At 43.3% G+C, this 14,354-nt stretch overlaps 1 protein-coding gene across 3 annotated transcripts in view; it reads right to left on the bottom strand.

Annotated features, from left to right (window-relative positions):
- The window catches only part of CFAP61 (cilia and flagella associated protein 61), an 844,658-nt gene that overhangs the window by 224,842 nt on the left and 605,462 nt on the right, over nucleotides 1–14,354 (bottom strand). For all 3 annotated transcript variants that reach the window (XM_063918168.1, XM_063918169.1, XM_063918170.1), the window contains 2 exons: nucleotides 7,280–7,572; nucleotides 2,417–2,744 (listed from right to left, as the gene is read on the bottom strand). In XM_063918168.1, coding sequence (XP_063774238.1) covers nucleotides 2,417–2,744; nucleotides 7,280–7,572 — 621 coding nt within the window. The remainder of the gene's footprint in view (nucleotides 1–2,416; nucleotides 2,745–7,279; nucleotides 7,573–14,354) is intronic.

Below are 14,354 nucleotides of genomic sequence, written 5' to 3'. Positions count from 1 at the left end.
AGAAATGTAGAAAAAAAAATATTATTGACTATGGTGGTCATTCCGAGTTGTTCGCTCGCAAGCTGCTTTTAGCAGCTTTGCACACGCTAAGCCGCCGCCTACTGGGAGTGAATCTTAGCTTATCAAAATTGCGAACGAAAATTCGCAATATTGCGATAAGACATCTCTGTGCAGTTTCTGAGTAACTCGAGACTTACTCGGCATCTGCGATCAGTTCAGTGCTTGTCGTTCCAGGTTTGACGTCACAAACACACCCAGCGTTCGCCCAGACACTCCTCCGTTTCTCCAGCCACTCCCGCGTTTTTCCCAGAAACTGTAGCGTTTTTTCACACACACCCATAAAATGGCCAGTTTCCGCCCAGAAACACCCACTTCCTGTCAATCACATTACGATCACCAGAACGAGGAAAAATCCGTGAGTAAAATTCCTAACTGCATAGCAAATTTACTTGGCGCAGTCGCAGTGCGGACATTGCGCATGTGCACTAAGCAGAAAATTGCTGCGATGCGAAGAAATTTACCGAGCGAACAACTCGGAATGACCCCCTATGTTTATATACCGATTATTGGGGGTCATTCCCAGTTGTTCGCTCGGTAAAAATCTTCGCATCGCAGCGATTTTCCGCTTAATGCGCATGCGCAATGTCCGCACTGCAACTGCGCCAAGTAAATTTGCTATGCACTTAGGAATTTTACTCACGGCATTTTCATCGTTCTGGCGATCGTAATGTGATTGACAGGAAATGGGTGTTTCTGGGTGGAAACAGGCCGTTTTATGGGCGTGTGGGAAAAAACGCTACCGTTTCCGGAAAAAACGCAGGAGTGGCTGGAGAAACGGAGGAGTGTCTGGGCGAACGCTGGGTGTGTTTGTGACGTCAAACCAGGAACGACAAGCAGTGAAATGATCGCAGATGCCGAGTAAGTCTGAAGCTACTCAGAAACTGCTACGAGGTGTGTAATCGCAATATTGCGAATACATCGTTCGCAATTTTAAGATGCTAAGATTCACTCCCAGTAGGCGGCGGCTTAGCATGAGCAAATCTGCTAAAATTCACTTGCGAGCGAACAACTCGGAATGACCCCCATTGTACATTATATATGTTGTAAGTGGAAGCTGTCATACTAATTCAGCATGGACGGTTATTCTGAGAAATTGCAGTTGTCTGCGAGTAGAAAGGTGCCGCCCTGACAGAAAGAAAAAATGTCCCGTGCAAGTTCCATTTGCAGATTCCGGAAAACTGCCGAGTGTAGTGGAGTACAAGGGAGGAGGGGAAGAGGATTATCGTGCTGGCAGGCTAGTGCCCGCCAGCAAATGCTACTGCTAGGGATGGCCATCGGTGGGTCACCATCAATGGATAACATTGATGGTGTAAAACCATCTGGAATGGATCCATCAATGGTTTTACCCATCGATGGTCATCCCTGTATTACTGTACAAATACGGGTCAATCAGAGCCTGGGGGTGTGGCTTGGTGGGTGTCAGAGGGTGGAGCTAAGCTCCGTGTCCTGACAATTTGAGAACAAAAAAGAAAAAAAAATTAGGTAGCATTTGAACCATCGATGGTGGGAAACCATCTGGTCTCCCCCATCGATGGTAAAAGTATTTGACATCGGTCATAGACCATCGATGATTTTGAATCATCGATGGTCGATGGCCATCCCTAGCTACCCCTAGGCAACGAGCATTCCCTAAGGCAATGAGCATTCCCCGTGGCAACGAGCATGGATCCCAGAGCATAAAACCCCTGGCAAAAAAGCATGACACAGCGCGTGAAACCCCTGGCAATGCACATGAAACCCCTGGCAAAGCGCATGGAACCCCTGGCAAAGCGCATGGAACCCCTGGCAACGCGCAGGTAAAAAAAATAAAAAACCTGCCCTGGGAGGTGTGGCCAAATTCCCAAAACCCGCCACTGAAAGGGTTAAAGCTGCAGCAAAGGAGCATTAATTACTATTGACATCTGAAAAAATCTATAGGGCAACTAATTATTTCACTAGTAATTGTGCAAGGAGATCCAGAAAACATGTACTGTTAGCAATTTCAAAAACTCTGCTATAGCTTATTTAGGTAACATATAGTGGTCCAGCTGTAAGTAAATGAAGACAGTTCCTTATGAACACTGAACATGAAGTGTCTAAGTGATGTAATTTGTTCCTACACTGTATTATCATGAATATATTAATTTATTACGTCTGCTTTTCCCTGTGTGTGAAATTGCAGCTGAATACAAACGTAAAAATTTTAATCAAATTGAATTAGCCTAAGAAAGCGAAATGAAAATGCAATGTTCATTCCTGTCAATTGTGGTGCTAAGTGCATCCTTGGTCAAGAAGGAGTAATTGGTTTCGCCTACAAAATGTCTGCCCCGCCGTGTACGCTATAAATAGATAGCAAAGTCATCTTTAGAATACACACCTTGATTGAGAGGTCCTTTGTATATTGGGATGAGCCTATTGAGTTCCTGTGCTGGATCACTCACTGGTTCAAGTGTTGGGTCGAAAAGAGGCAGCAAAGTAGCGGCGAGATGAAAGCCGACCTCCTTAGAGCTGAAGTAGCTGTGGGACCACTCATTTGCATAATACTTATTTGAGTACTTAGTCAGTGATCCCGCTGCCCTTATGGAGGCATCATTTGTGTGGAATGTGGTATCAATAACCAACCTTCCGTCATAAACCAGACATGCATTGTTTATTGCCTTGACGGCATCATAGTCTACTTTCTTCTGAAAAAAGTTAAGGAACACCTATGATAGAAAAACAATAATAATATATAAGCAACTGTATACATGGAGAATACAAAATTACTAATGACTTACTAAACCTTATTCTTAAAAATAACTGCATCTCAATACCAGCCCTTAAAACAGTATATGGCACAAAGGAGTATATTTACTAGGTGCTGGCTTTAGAGGTGGAGATGTTGCCCACAGCAACCAGATTCTACTTATCATTTATCTAGTACCTTCCAGAAGATAATAGCTAGAACCAAATTGGTTGCTATGGGCAACATCTCCACTTCTTAAAACCCGCAGTTTAGAAAATATACTCCATAGTGTCCCGGGAAGAACTCCCTATTATGTCCATGATAGGGAATATGCATGTGGCCAGGTGTGTAAGATATAGCTCTCTGTGGAATCCCAACATCAAAATAAAGTATACAACTCATATGATGAAAAGGCCCTATCTCCTTACGATACACGTTGTACAGTATGTCTTATTGATTTCCTATTTTACACTGCTAAAAACCCTACAGGTTCTTAGAATCTCTGAAGCTCAGAACTTAATATGGAATCTTCTCTCATTCTCTTCCTCATGTAAATATTTCCAGTAGAATCCGCTTTACCTTATTTACCTGTAGTACTAACTGAATAGAAAAGTTATATGAAAAAAACAAACAAACAAACAACAAACTTAAGAGTAAGTAAATCCGAAGTACTTCCTTCAAAGCTGTGTGCACTGAATCATATTTGCATAGTTGTAAGCATCTAACAATGTGAATGTCTCTCCTTGTGTAACCGGTTTACTACTAGTCATCATCATTAATGTGCACTTGCACCTACCCCATAAAAGGTGTGACATATACACCTCCAAACAGTAAAGGATTTTGCATATGTCCAACTCTTTATAGCCTGCGGTTGCCTCAATAAGCCTTTACTTCAGACATACAGTTGTGCTCATAAGTTAACATACCCTAGCAGAATTTGTGATTTTCTGGCCATTTGTCAAAGAATATTAATGATAACTTACAAACTTTTCTTTCACTCATGGCTAGTGGTTGGGTGAAGCCATTTATTGTGAAACAACTGTGTTTACTCTTTTTAAATCATAATGACAACAGAAACTACCCAAATGACCCTGATCAAAAGTTTACATACCCCAGTTCTTAGGAGGTCATTCCGAGTCGTTCGCTCGGAAAATTTCTTCGCATCGCAGCGTTTTTCCGCTTAGTGCGCATGCGCAATGTCCGCACTGCGACTGCGCCAAGTAAATTTGCTATGAAGGTAGGATTTTTACTCACGGCTTTTTCTTCGCTCAGGCGATCGTAATGTGATTGACAGGAAATGGGTGTTTCTGGGCGGAAACAGGCCGTTTTATGGGCGTGTGGGGAAAAACGCTACCGTTTCCGGAAAAAACGCAGGAGTGGCTGGAGAAACGGAGGAGTGTCTGGGCGAACGCTGGGTGTGTTTGTGACGTCAAACCAGGAACGACAAGCACTGAACTGATCGCAGATGCCGAGTAAGTCTGAAGCTACTCAGAAACTGCTACGAGGTGTGTAATCGCAATATTGCGAATACGTCGTTCGCAATTTTAAGAAGCTAAGATTCACTCCCAGTAGGCGGCGGCTTAGCGTGAGCAACTCTGCTAAAATCGCCTTGCGAGCGAACAACTCGGAATGACCTCCTTAATACAGTGTATTGCCCCCTTTAACATCAATGACAGCTTGAAGTCTTTTGTGGTAGTTGTGGATGAGGCTCTTTATTTTCTCAGATGGTAAAGCTGCCCATTCTTCTTGGTAAAAAGCCTTCAGTTCCTGTAAATTCTTTGGCTGTCTTGCATGAACTGCATGTTTGAGATCTCCCCAGAGTGGCTCAATGATATTGAGGCCAGGAGACTGAGATGGCCACTCCAGAACCTTCCCTTTATTCTGCTGTAGCCAATGACAGGTCGACTTGGCCTTGTGTTTTGGATCATTGTCATGTTGGAACGTCCAAATACGTCCCATGCGCAGCTTCCGGGCTGATGAGTGCAAATTTTCCTCCAGTATTTTCTGATAACATGCTGCATTCATCTTGCCATCAATTTTGACCAAGTTTTCAGTGCCTTTGTAGCTCACACATCCCCAAAACATCAGCGATCCACCTCCGTGTTTCACAGTAGGAATGGTGTACCTTTTAATCATAGGCCTTGTTGACTCCTCTCCAAATGTAATGTCTATGGTTGTGGCCAAAAGTTCAATTTTGGTCTCATCACTCCAAATGACTTTGTTCCAGAAGTTTTGAGGCTTGTCTCTGTGCTGTTTGGAGTATTGTAAGCGGGATGCTTTGTGGCATTTGCGTAGTGATGGCTTTCTTCTTGCGACTCGACCATGCAGCCCATTTTTCTTCAAATGCCTCCTTATTGTGCATCTTGAAACAACCACACCACTTTTTTTCAGAGAGTCCTGTATTTCAGCTGAAGTTATTCGTAGATTTTTCTTTGCATCCCAAACAATTTTCCTAGCAGTTGTGGCTGAAATTTTTGTTGGTCTACCTGACCGTGATTTGGTTTCCACATAATCCCTCATTTTCCACTTCTTAATTAGAGTTTGAACACTGCTGATTGGCATTCTCAATTGCTTGGATATCTTTTTATATCCCTTTCCTGTTTTATACAGTTCAATTACCTTTTCCCGCAGATCCTTTGACAATTCTTTTGCTTTCCCCATGACTCAGAATCCAGACACGTCAGTGCAGCACTGGATGAAAGATGCAAGGGTCTTTCAGGAGTCCAGAAACTCACTGACCTTTTATACACACACACTGATTATGTTATGAGCCATGGTAGTGGCTCATTCCTGTTTTGCATTTTGGTTATGTATTTTATGTTATACGTCTGTTTCTGTTCCCCGTGGGTGTCATGGGGTGTCCGGTGTCCACCCTTAAGGAGAGGGTACTGTTATGAACCACAAGCAGTGGTTCATTCCTGTTCATGTATTTTATGTTATAGTTCTCTTGCAGGCCAGGATTTCCTTTGCTCTGGTTTAGAAAGACTCTTGTTTGCCGTCGGTGGTGAGTCTGTGTAATTGCAGCCTGTTTCCATGTGTTTAGCCTCACCTGTCTGTTAATTGCACCTGTCAGTTTGGAGTCGTGCAGCAGGGCAGCTGCACAACATAATTAATTAGGGTCCCTGCTGTGATTGGAAGAAATCCTTGTTATATTCTCTCTCAGTGCATTACACAGATGCCGGTGATAGCTTCTGTGTAGCTGCTTCCTGCCTTGGAGCATTCCTGTCCAGGAGTCCTGTGTCTGATCCAGTGTCTGATCCAGTATCCTGCCTTGAAGCATTCCTGTCCAGAAGTCCTGTGGCTTTGTCTGTGACTGATCCAGTATCCGGCTTCTTGGTGTCCACCGGTCTGTCGTTTGGGATTCTGCCTGTCCTCCGGTCCTGAGAGCCTGTGTCAGCTACTTTGGGGGTTCCTGTCCTTTTGCCAGTATTCGTACCGGTTTCGTGAATAGCGGCTCTGCCGCATCCCTCGGCCTAGGCCGCAGCTTCTTGTTATATTTGTTTTGGAGTTTCTGCAGAGGTTCTGCGTTGGCTGTCCTCGCCGGTATATGACAGTGTCGTGTAGGCGTGTGGACAGCATTGCCTTTGTTGTTAGTCTTGGCGGCTGAGCCGCGCATACTTTCATTTAGTTCTGTAGCGCCCCTAACTCTGTATTTCTGTCTTTAGTTAGAGGTTCCCCTTGTCATCATCCCGTCTCAGTTTACGCCTTGTCTCCAACTAAGACCGGGGGGGCATCGGAGTTGGGCAGACATAATCTGCCCTTCAAACGCGGCTGCCGTGGGCCCAAGAAACCATAGTCTCGCAGGCATAAGCGGACAACGAGGGTGAGACAACGGAGTCGGGTTTCCGTAGGGGTTGCTGCCGAGCTCTGTATCTATTGCAGCATTACGTTCCTGTACTTGGGGCTCATCCACCCAGTTCCAGGAGTACCAAGTACAGTGAACGTATCAGATTACAAGCAAACAGATCACAGGTGAGGATGGTTACCTTTAGTAACCAGTCAATCCCGCTTGTGTCAACCTTGTGTGCATGTTATCAGGCCAAAATCTCCAGGGTACGTAAACTTTTGATCAGGATCATTTGGGTAGTTTCTGTTGTCATTATGATTTAAAAAGAGTAAACACAGTTGTTTGACAATAAATGGCATCACCCAACCACTAACCATGAGTGAAAGGAAAGTTTGTGAGTTATCTTTCATATTCTCTGACAAATGGCCAGAAAATCACAAATTCTGCTAGGGTATGTAAACTTATGAGCACAACTGTAAGCGTAGATGCGATCTAAAACGTACTACTCTGTATTATCTGTATTTGCATTTTTGAAGTGACTTCAGTGTAAATTCTCGCAAGATATAGGTCCCAAAAGGGCAAATATGACACTCTGGCCTAATTGTTTGAATTGGCCTATTTGTGTACAGTTTATTAGACACGTTGGTCCTGGTGAACCGGCATCCTATACACTTTGTATATATATACCCTTTGTGCAGTATTTTGTATAATTAGATACTTGTACTTACAGTGCACTGTAGTTTTAGTGGCTTTGTATCAGTAGTGAAAGAAACACACTGTATTGGCTCTGGATCAGCACCGTCATTCCACTGCGCCAGCTTACAGTTGTAGTAGGTAGCCACACCAGCTGCTGATAAGGCTCTCTGCACAGCTTCCTCTACGGTGTAGTTGTTAAAGCAAGTGATGTTCGATGTAAGTGGAGGTTGTACCAAATGGATGCGAAAGCCGCTAATTCCCATTGACAAGAGAGAAGCAACTGTAGTGTAACTATCAAGTGTATTCCCGTATACAATTACATTGCCTACAAATTAAATAGAAAAAAAAATAGCATTATGGGGCAGAAAGAGACCATATTGGTATAATAGAATTTGTATGATACAGATTTGCTCTCTTTGACCCTATTATTTATCTGATGCTGGAAGCAAACAGCGTTGCTTGGCAACTCCAAACTAGAAAATCTACAGAAGAATCCGAACAAAACATCCCACAAGAGTAAAGTGTACTTAGCTCAGATGAATAGCATTTGGCAATTTCCAAAATAATAAGACATATACTGCTTAAATAGAACACAGTTTTCCATGGATTGTGCAGAAGAAAAGACAATTTTAATAGGTTTCTTGGCATCTCATATTGGCCACGATACTAGCACATACTAATTACAATGAGAAAGGGTAAATAGCCTTGATCCATATTAGGACGTGATATTATTGTTGGCATTGTGACTGAATATACCCTAATTTAATGATCACTGCACACTCACATGCTCATGTCCCCTTTTCCTGCACACTCATCTATTACTGTTATTGGGCAAATAGATGGTTTGGAAAGACCAAGTAGAGTAGAAAAATAAAATAAATAAAATATACTCACTTGCTGTAATATTGTCGCCAATTGTAAAACAAAACAAAGGATGATGGCACACTATATAATTAAATGTTGTTGTTATTATTATTATTATTATTATTATTATTATTATTATAATAATAATAATAATAATAATAGGTGTTGGCCGGCTAGAGATTTTCCGTAACCTTGAATATTTTCAACATGGGAAGGCTGCAGTGCAGCTGTAATACATTTTTATGGAGATAAAACTCCATACTGTAAAGTTCATTCTACACTCCAAAAGATGTTGTGATGATTCTCAAAACAATTAAAACACCTCGGGGGGAATTCAAATGTTTGAAAAGTCAGCTGGGTGTCTGGTTTTTTCCTGTCTATTAGATAGGAAAAAAACAGACATCCAACTGACTTTTCAAACATTTGAATACCCCCCCTTGAGTTAGATTTGAAGCAGATCGGGTTGTTGCTACAAGATGGTTTGTAGGATTAAACTTCAATGTGCTAGAAGTGTTACAAATGTTATTACGATGAGCTTTGTCTAGTCCAGCTATCGGGGCCGGCCCTGACCATTTTGATGTCCTAGGCTAGATTCTGGCTCTTGCCGCCCAACCCCCCCCCCCCCCACTACCACTACCACCACCACACCACCTGCACTTTGAAGGGGAGCGGCCTTACCGTGACGATGGGAGGCCGATGGTGTCTTCAGCAATCAAGACTCTCTCCCTTGTGTTCTCCCATCCATCAAGCAAATCTCCCCCAACCTTGTGTCCTCAGCTCTCAAATCTCTCCCCACTTTGTGTCTCTAGCAAACAATTCTGTCACCCTTGTGTGGCTCCAGAAATCAAATATCTCCCCTTCGTTTGTCTCCAGCAGTCTAATTTATCTCTTTAGCAAGCACTCATAATATACTTAACTTTGCTGCCTCCCCTTTTCTTCTCCTCTCTGCAGCACGCTCACCTCTGTCAATGATCACAATGATGGAAGTTGCACAAGCGGTATGGTCGGCGCTGGGCTGTACAGGCTTTTTGCTGCTGGTGCCTATCATATAATATGACAGGCAATGGTGTAGCAGTGCCAGAAAAACTGTACATCTCATCGCAGGACAGTCACTGTCACACAGGGCTTCTGAAATCTGGCATTCTCTACTAACACCCGATCCCGGCAGGTCCCAGACACACACTCTCTCCAGGGTCGTCAAGATGATGGGGGGGGGGGGGTTGGGGGTACTAATTACCTGGACTTGGGCTTGTTAGAGGGACCCATCCCGTGTCATCTGCTAAGGGGGTGCCCCCTGCACAGATGCAAGGAGGAGGGGACGTTAAGGTCGGGGAAGTGTGCACTCAAGAGGAAGTCTCTCCACATGCCGGCTGTTTTGGGAGGGGCCCTGACTCCTGCAGATCACAGTCCATATTCACTTCCATCACCCCAGCAGTACCCAGACAGGGAGAGGGAGAACTGTGGCTTCCTGATTATTACTGATCTGGGGCGCAAAAAGCAGAACCTGGAGCAATAGAGGAGGTCAGTGTGCCCCCCTCAGGGCTTGCTTCCAGAGACTGACTGCCTTCCATTGTCTCCTGAATTTAAGCCCCTGGCACTGCCCAAATTAGCTTACAATTTAAGAGGTGAGAGGACACTTAATACATGGAATGGCAAAATAATTCCTTCAGTTTCAGGTAAGGAAAGTGTATGTGCTTATTTCGACTATGCAACATGACAGTCCATATGCATCTGGGTCAAGACATAGGCGCTAATGCCTCTTGTTAGCAAACGTGGCACCGTGCACGGACAATAGGAAGCCGGGACTTACCGCCTTTTACCGCATACTGCATAACCAATTTTGGTAGGAGGTTGGCTATACCTAATAGTGTTGATATTTTACTTTTATATGTGATTTGTCCTTACAAGTGTAATAAAAGTTTTTATTTTACTTGACTTGTTTTATCTCCTTAGTATTATCCTGATTAATTGCGTAAAAGGTATAATTGAATCAATACTTAGAGTAGGGGAAGTATAAGGACATTCACATGATTAATAAGGTCTCATAAAACAAAAAATGTCAGAGCCATACTTAACCATGGAACATAAATGTTACTGGAAAGTGCACGTGGCTATTGCAAGGCAGAGGAATGATTAGCCGCCAATTGTAAACTTCTAAACTTCCCACTAAAACTAATCATATTATTGTAATTTCCCTGTAATTTCTATCAGTAGAAGAGTAAGGGATTCTGTAGCACAACCTAAAAACATGTTATGGAGAAATAGCAAGTTACAACCCATACAGATGAATAAATACTATAATTATTACTATGCACACAGTATAATTAAGCAGCTGGTAAATGAGGGCTAAAAAAGGAACTAATATAATAAGTACTACATATTTAGCAAAGAGCTTTCTTTCTAATATTGGCAGGAATCCTGACAGCTGAAGACAAAAAGATTATTAACGATTTTAATCTGAACATCTACATAGAAATTATAGGTGTCACAAAGCATACTGGAAAAAAAAAGATTAATAAAAACACTTATTAGAACAGTCAGCAATCTGCTCTCAATGTAATAAGACATTGTTGGATTTTAGAAAATTACCAGGGAACTACTAATTAAAAGAATGATCCTGAATTACAGCGTTTATGTGAAACATATATCCTATTTGCAAGGTTAGGGTAAGGAATGAGAAAACAGACGTGAGCAAAGGAAATTAAAGCAAAGACAAATAGGACACGGAAAGGAAGAGAAGGAGAGTGGACAGGAACATGGGGGTAGATGTATGAAACGGCGGTATGGGGGAGAATTGGTATCAGAGCACGTTATGTACACTGCTACCACTTCTCGGCCTTGTATTAATGCGGCGGTGTGCACTGAATGACAGGGGTGCTGTGCACCTGTCAAAGTCAAATTGCATATTTCGATATTTAGAATACACTATGGCATTTACTAATGGATGCGTCTACAATACGGTAGAGGACGCATTTGTTAATAAATATCATACTGTAACACAATAGCAAATATTTCTTACATACACTCAAATGTGTTACATCCAGAAATACAAATCAAATAGTCTCCTAAACATATCCGATTGTTTTGTCCAAACAGGCATTGTGTCTATGGAAGATAGACCTTTGACTGATTGAATGTGTGAATACCATTGTTTGCCTCAATTGTTAGCATGAACAATTGAGGCTTGGTGATGATCCCATTGATCCCGTGTTGTCATTGTCTCTAACAAACAAGAAGCCAGATACCATACAATAGCTAAAGATATGCAGATTCCTGAATGTGTGCTTAACAGACATTCATGCACATATCAGAACCCTGTGTGTTTCTTGTTGATCTAAGCCAGGCGACCATGCAGTGATATTCAATTTAAACCAGATATTGATACTTGAATTAATAGTGATATGTCGTATGTATTATGGTTTTATGGTTTACACAGTACTGACCGGTACCCTACACAATGAGTTACACATAGTCTTTACACAGATGGACAACTATATGGGATAAAATTGTTTAGGGTCACATAAGTAATAATCCGTTGGTTGCGAGGATATTGTCACATATTGCGGCAACAAGTTATTAGCGATACCGGATTCATGTATATTCCTGTATGATACTGTGGTCGGTTTAAACTGGTCTTTAGGCAGAAGCCCAGAGGTAAACAACTGTAACCACATCCCAAGATTAGGCTCCGCCCAGTGTTCAAACTGACCAACGACCTACGGTGTACTGAATATGTCCCGCCCCTAGGCCAATGGAAGAAGATCTAGGTGGGTACACACTGATAGATATATCTGCCGATCAATTGATCAGTAGACATATCTATGGACGGATCGGGCAGCGTGCTGTGCATACACACTGCCCGATCCATCGAGGACTGACGTCATGAACTGGGCGGGCATGTCAATCACCACCGGCTGCCGCAGCATGTGTACGCAACCGCCCGTACACACACAGCGATGCGCCAATATATCAGTAGATATATTGGCCGTCGGCTGTGCTGCGGGGACGACGCAATATGTCTGTGAACGACGGAGTTCACAGACATATCGCCCGTACACACTGGCCGACGGACCCGCGATAAATCGGCCGTTCAATAGAACGGCCAATATATTGGCCAGTGTGTACAGGCCTTTACATTCCCCATTGTACTAGTTTTTGGAACATTGTATAAACGGACACTCACCTGGCCCAGGGAGGAGTCACCTTTTTCTCAGAGGTCATCTTGCTAGATGACTGAGGCCTGGAATCCAGTGGCGCAGCGTATGTATTTGGTCTGTTACCATGTAAGACCTATTAGTGTTATACTGTACTTGCATTTCTCTGCATATTTGTATTTATTGTTTGATCAGTTGTTACTGCATTTCTGTATCTGTTTTCCACTTTTCTCTTTATTAAATGTTTTGCGGGTTGGAGTGCAGTACACTTATAACGTGTTCATTTAAGGTATAGTGGCGCACTTCTCATCAGAGTTGCGTCTGGTTACATTAACAATTGCAATGGTTTTTAAATATTGTCAACTTTTACACAACCCTGTCATTATCTGCGCTGCAATCTGTAAGATAGCACGCTAATGTGCGTGGCAATGTATGAACAGTCAGCTGCACTGACCGTTCCGACATGCTTTTGGCAGCTGCAAGTGTTATTGCCCATTCACCACAGCAGGGACAGCGATTTCCCTGGCTGTGGTGGCTGCCGTCTCCGAACTGTATATGAGATCTCGCGATAACAGCTAGATCTCGCACATGTCCAGTGGAGCCAGCTTGGGTGAGAGATACAGCACATCAGCACTAGGCTGATGCGCTGTGGGGCTCTAGCAAGGTTCGCCAGACAGAGAAGTTTTTATTCCCCCACTTCAGCATCCTGATATGTTTATACTCGGTGTTGCTGCTTCCTGCTTTGCCTCGGTAAAGAGTCGAAGCAGGAAGCGTTATACCCGCACGATATGTGCGGTTTTAAAAAATCTACCTGATGGAGAGAAGCAGCAAAAGCAAAAAACAGCATAAATGGAAAGGGGGAAGAGAGGAAAAGAAATTAATATGAAGAGTGAAAGGGAAATGAATAGAAAATATGGAAGATTAAGGAAAAGAATGAGTGGAAGTAAAAATAGGATTTTAATACATACCGGTAAATCCTTTTCTCTTAGTCCGTAGAGGATGCTGGGGTCACTATTAGAACCATGGGGTATAGATGGGATCCGCAGGAGACATGGGCACTTTAAGAATTTGAAAGGGTGTGAACTGGCTCCTCCCTCTATGCCCCTCCTCCAGACTCCGGTTATAGGAACTGTGCTCAGGGAGACGGACATTTCGAGGAAAGGATTTATTGTTAAACTAAGGTGAGATTCATACCAGCTAACACCTCAAGCATGACGCAGAACGTGGCATTAAACAGAACACAAGCCAACAGCATGAACAATAGCAGCAACATGCTGACAATAGCGTAACACAACATGTGTGTAACCACAACTAATAACTGCAGATACAGTACGCACTGGGACGGGCGCCCAGCATCCTCTACGGACTAAGAGAAAAGGATTTACCGGTAAGTATTAAAATCCTATTTTCTCATACGTTCTAGAGGATGCTGGGGTCACCATTAGAACCATGGGGTTATACCAAAGCTCTAAGACGGGCGGGAGAGTGCGGATGACTCTGCAGCACCAATTGACCGAACTTAAGGTCCTCATCGGCCAAGGTGTCAAACTTGTAGAACTTTGCAAAGGTGTTTAACCCCGACCAAGTAGCTGCTCGGCAAAGTTGCAATGCTGAGACCCCCGGGCAGCCGCCCTGGATGAGCCCACCTTTCTAGTGGAATGGGCCTTCCCTGAATCCAGCCGTGGAATGAGCCTGCTGAATCGTGTTGCAGATCCAGCGTGCAATGGTCTGATTGTAAGCAGGACACCCAACCTTGCTGGGAGCATACAGGACAAACAGAGCCTCTGTTTTCCTAAGCTGAGCCGTTCTGGCGACATAAATCTTCAAAGTTCTGACCACATCCAGAGATTTTGACTCAACGAAGGCGTCAGTAGCCACAGGCACCACAATAGGTTGGTTCATGTGGAAAGAAGAAACCACCTTCAGTAGAAATTGTTGACGTGTCCTCAATTCAGCTCTATCTTCATGGAAGATCAAATAAGGGCTCTTGTGAGACAAGGCCGCTAACTCAGACACCCGCCTTGCAGATGCCAAGGCCAACAGGATGACCACTTTCTAAGTGAGGAATTTCAACTCCACCTTCCGTAAA

The sequence above is a fragment of the Pseudophryne corroboree genome, chromosome 4 (assembly GCF_028390025.1).
Source record: "Pseudophryne corroboree isolate aPseCor3 chromosome 4, aPseCor3.hap2, whole genome shotgun sequence".
Taxonomy (NCBI): Eukaryota; Metazoa; Chordata; class Amphibia; order Anura; family Myobatrachidae; genus Pseudophryne; species Pseudophryne corroboree.
The sequence above is the reverse complement of the archived record's forward strand: the minus strand, read 5'-3'. Positions and strand labels throughout refer to the sequence as shown.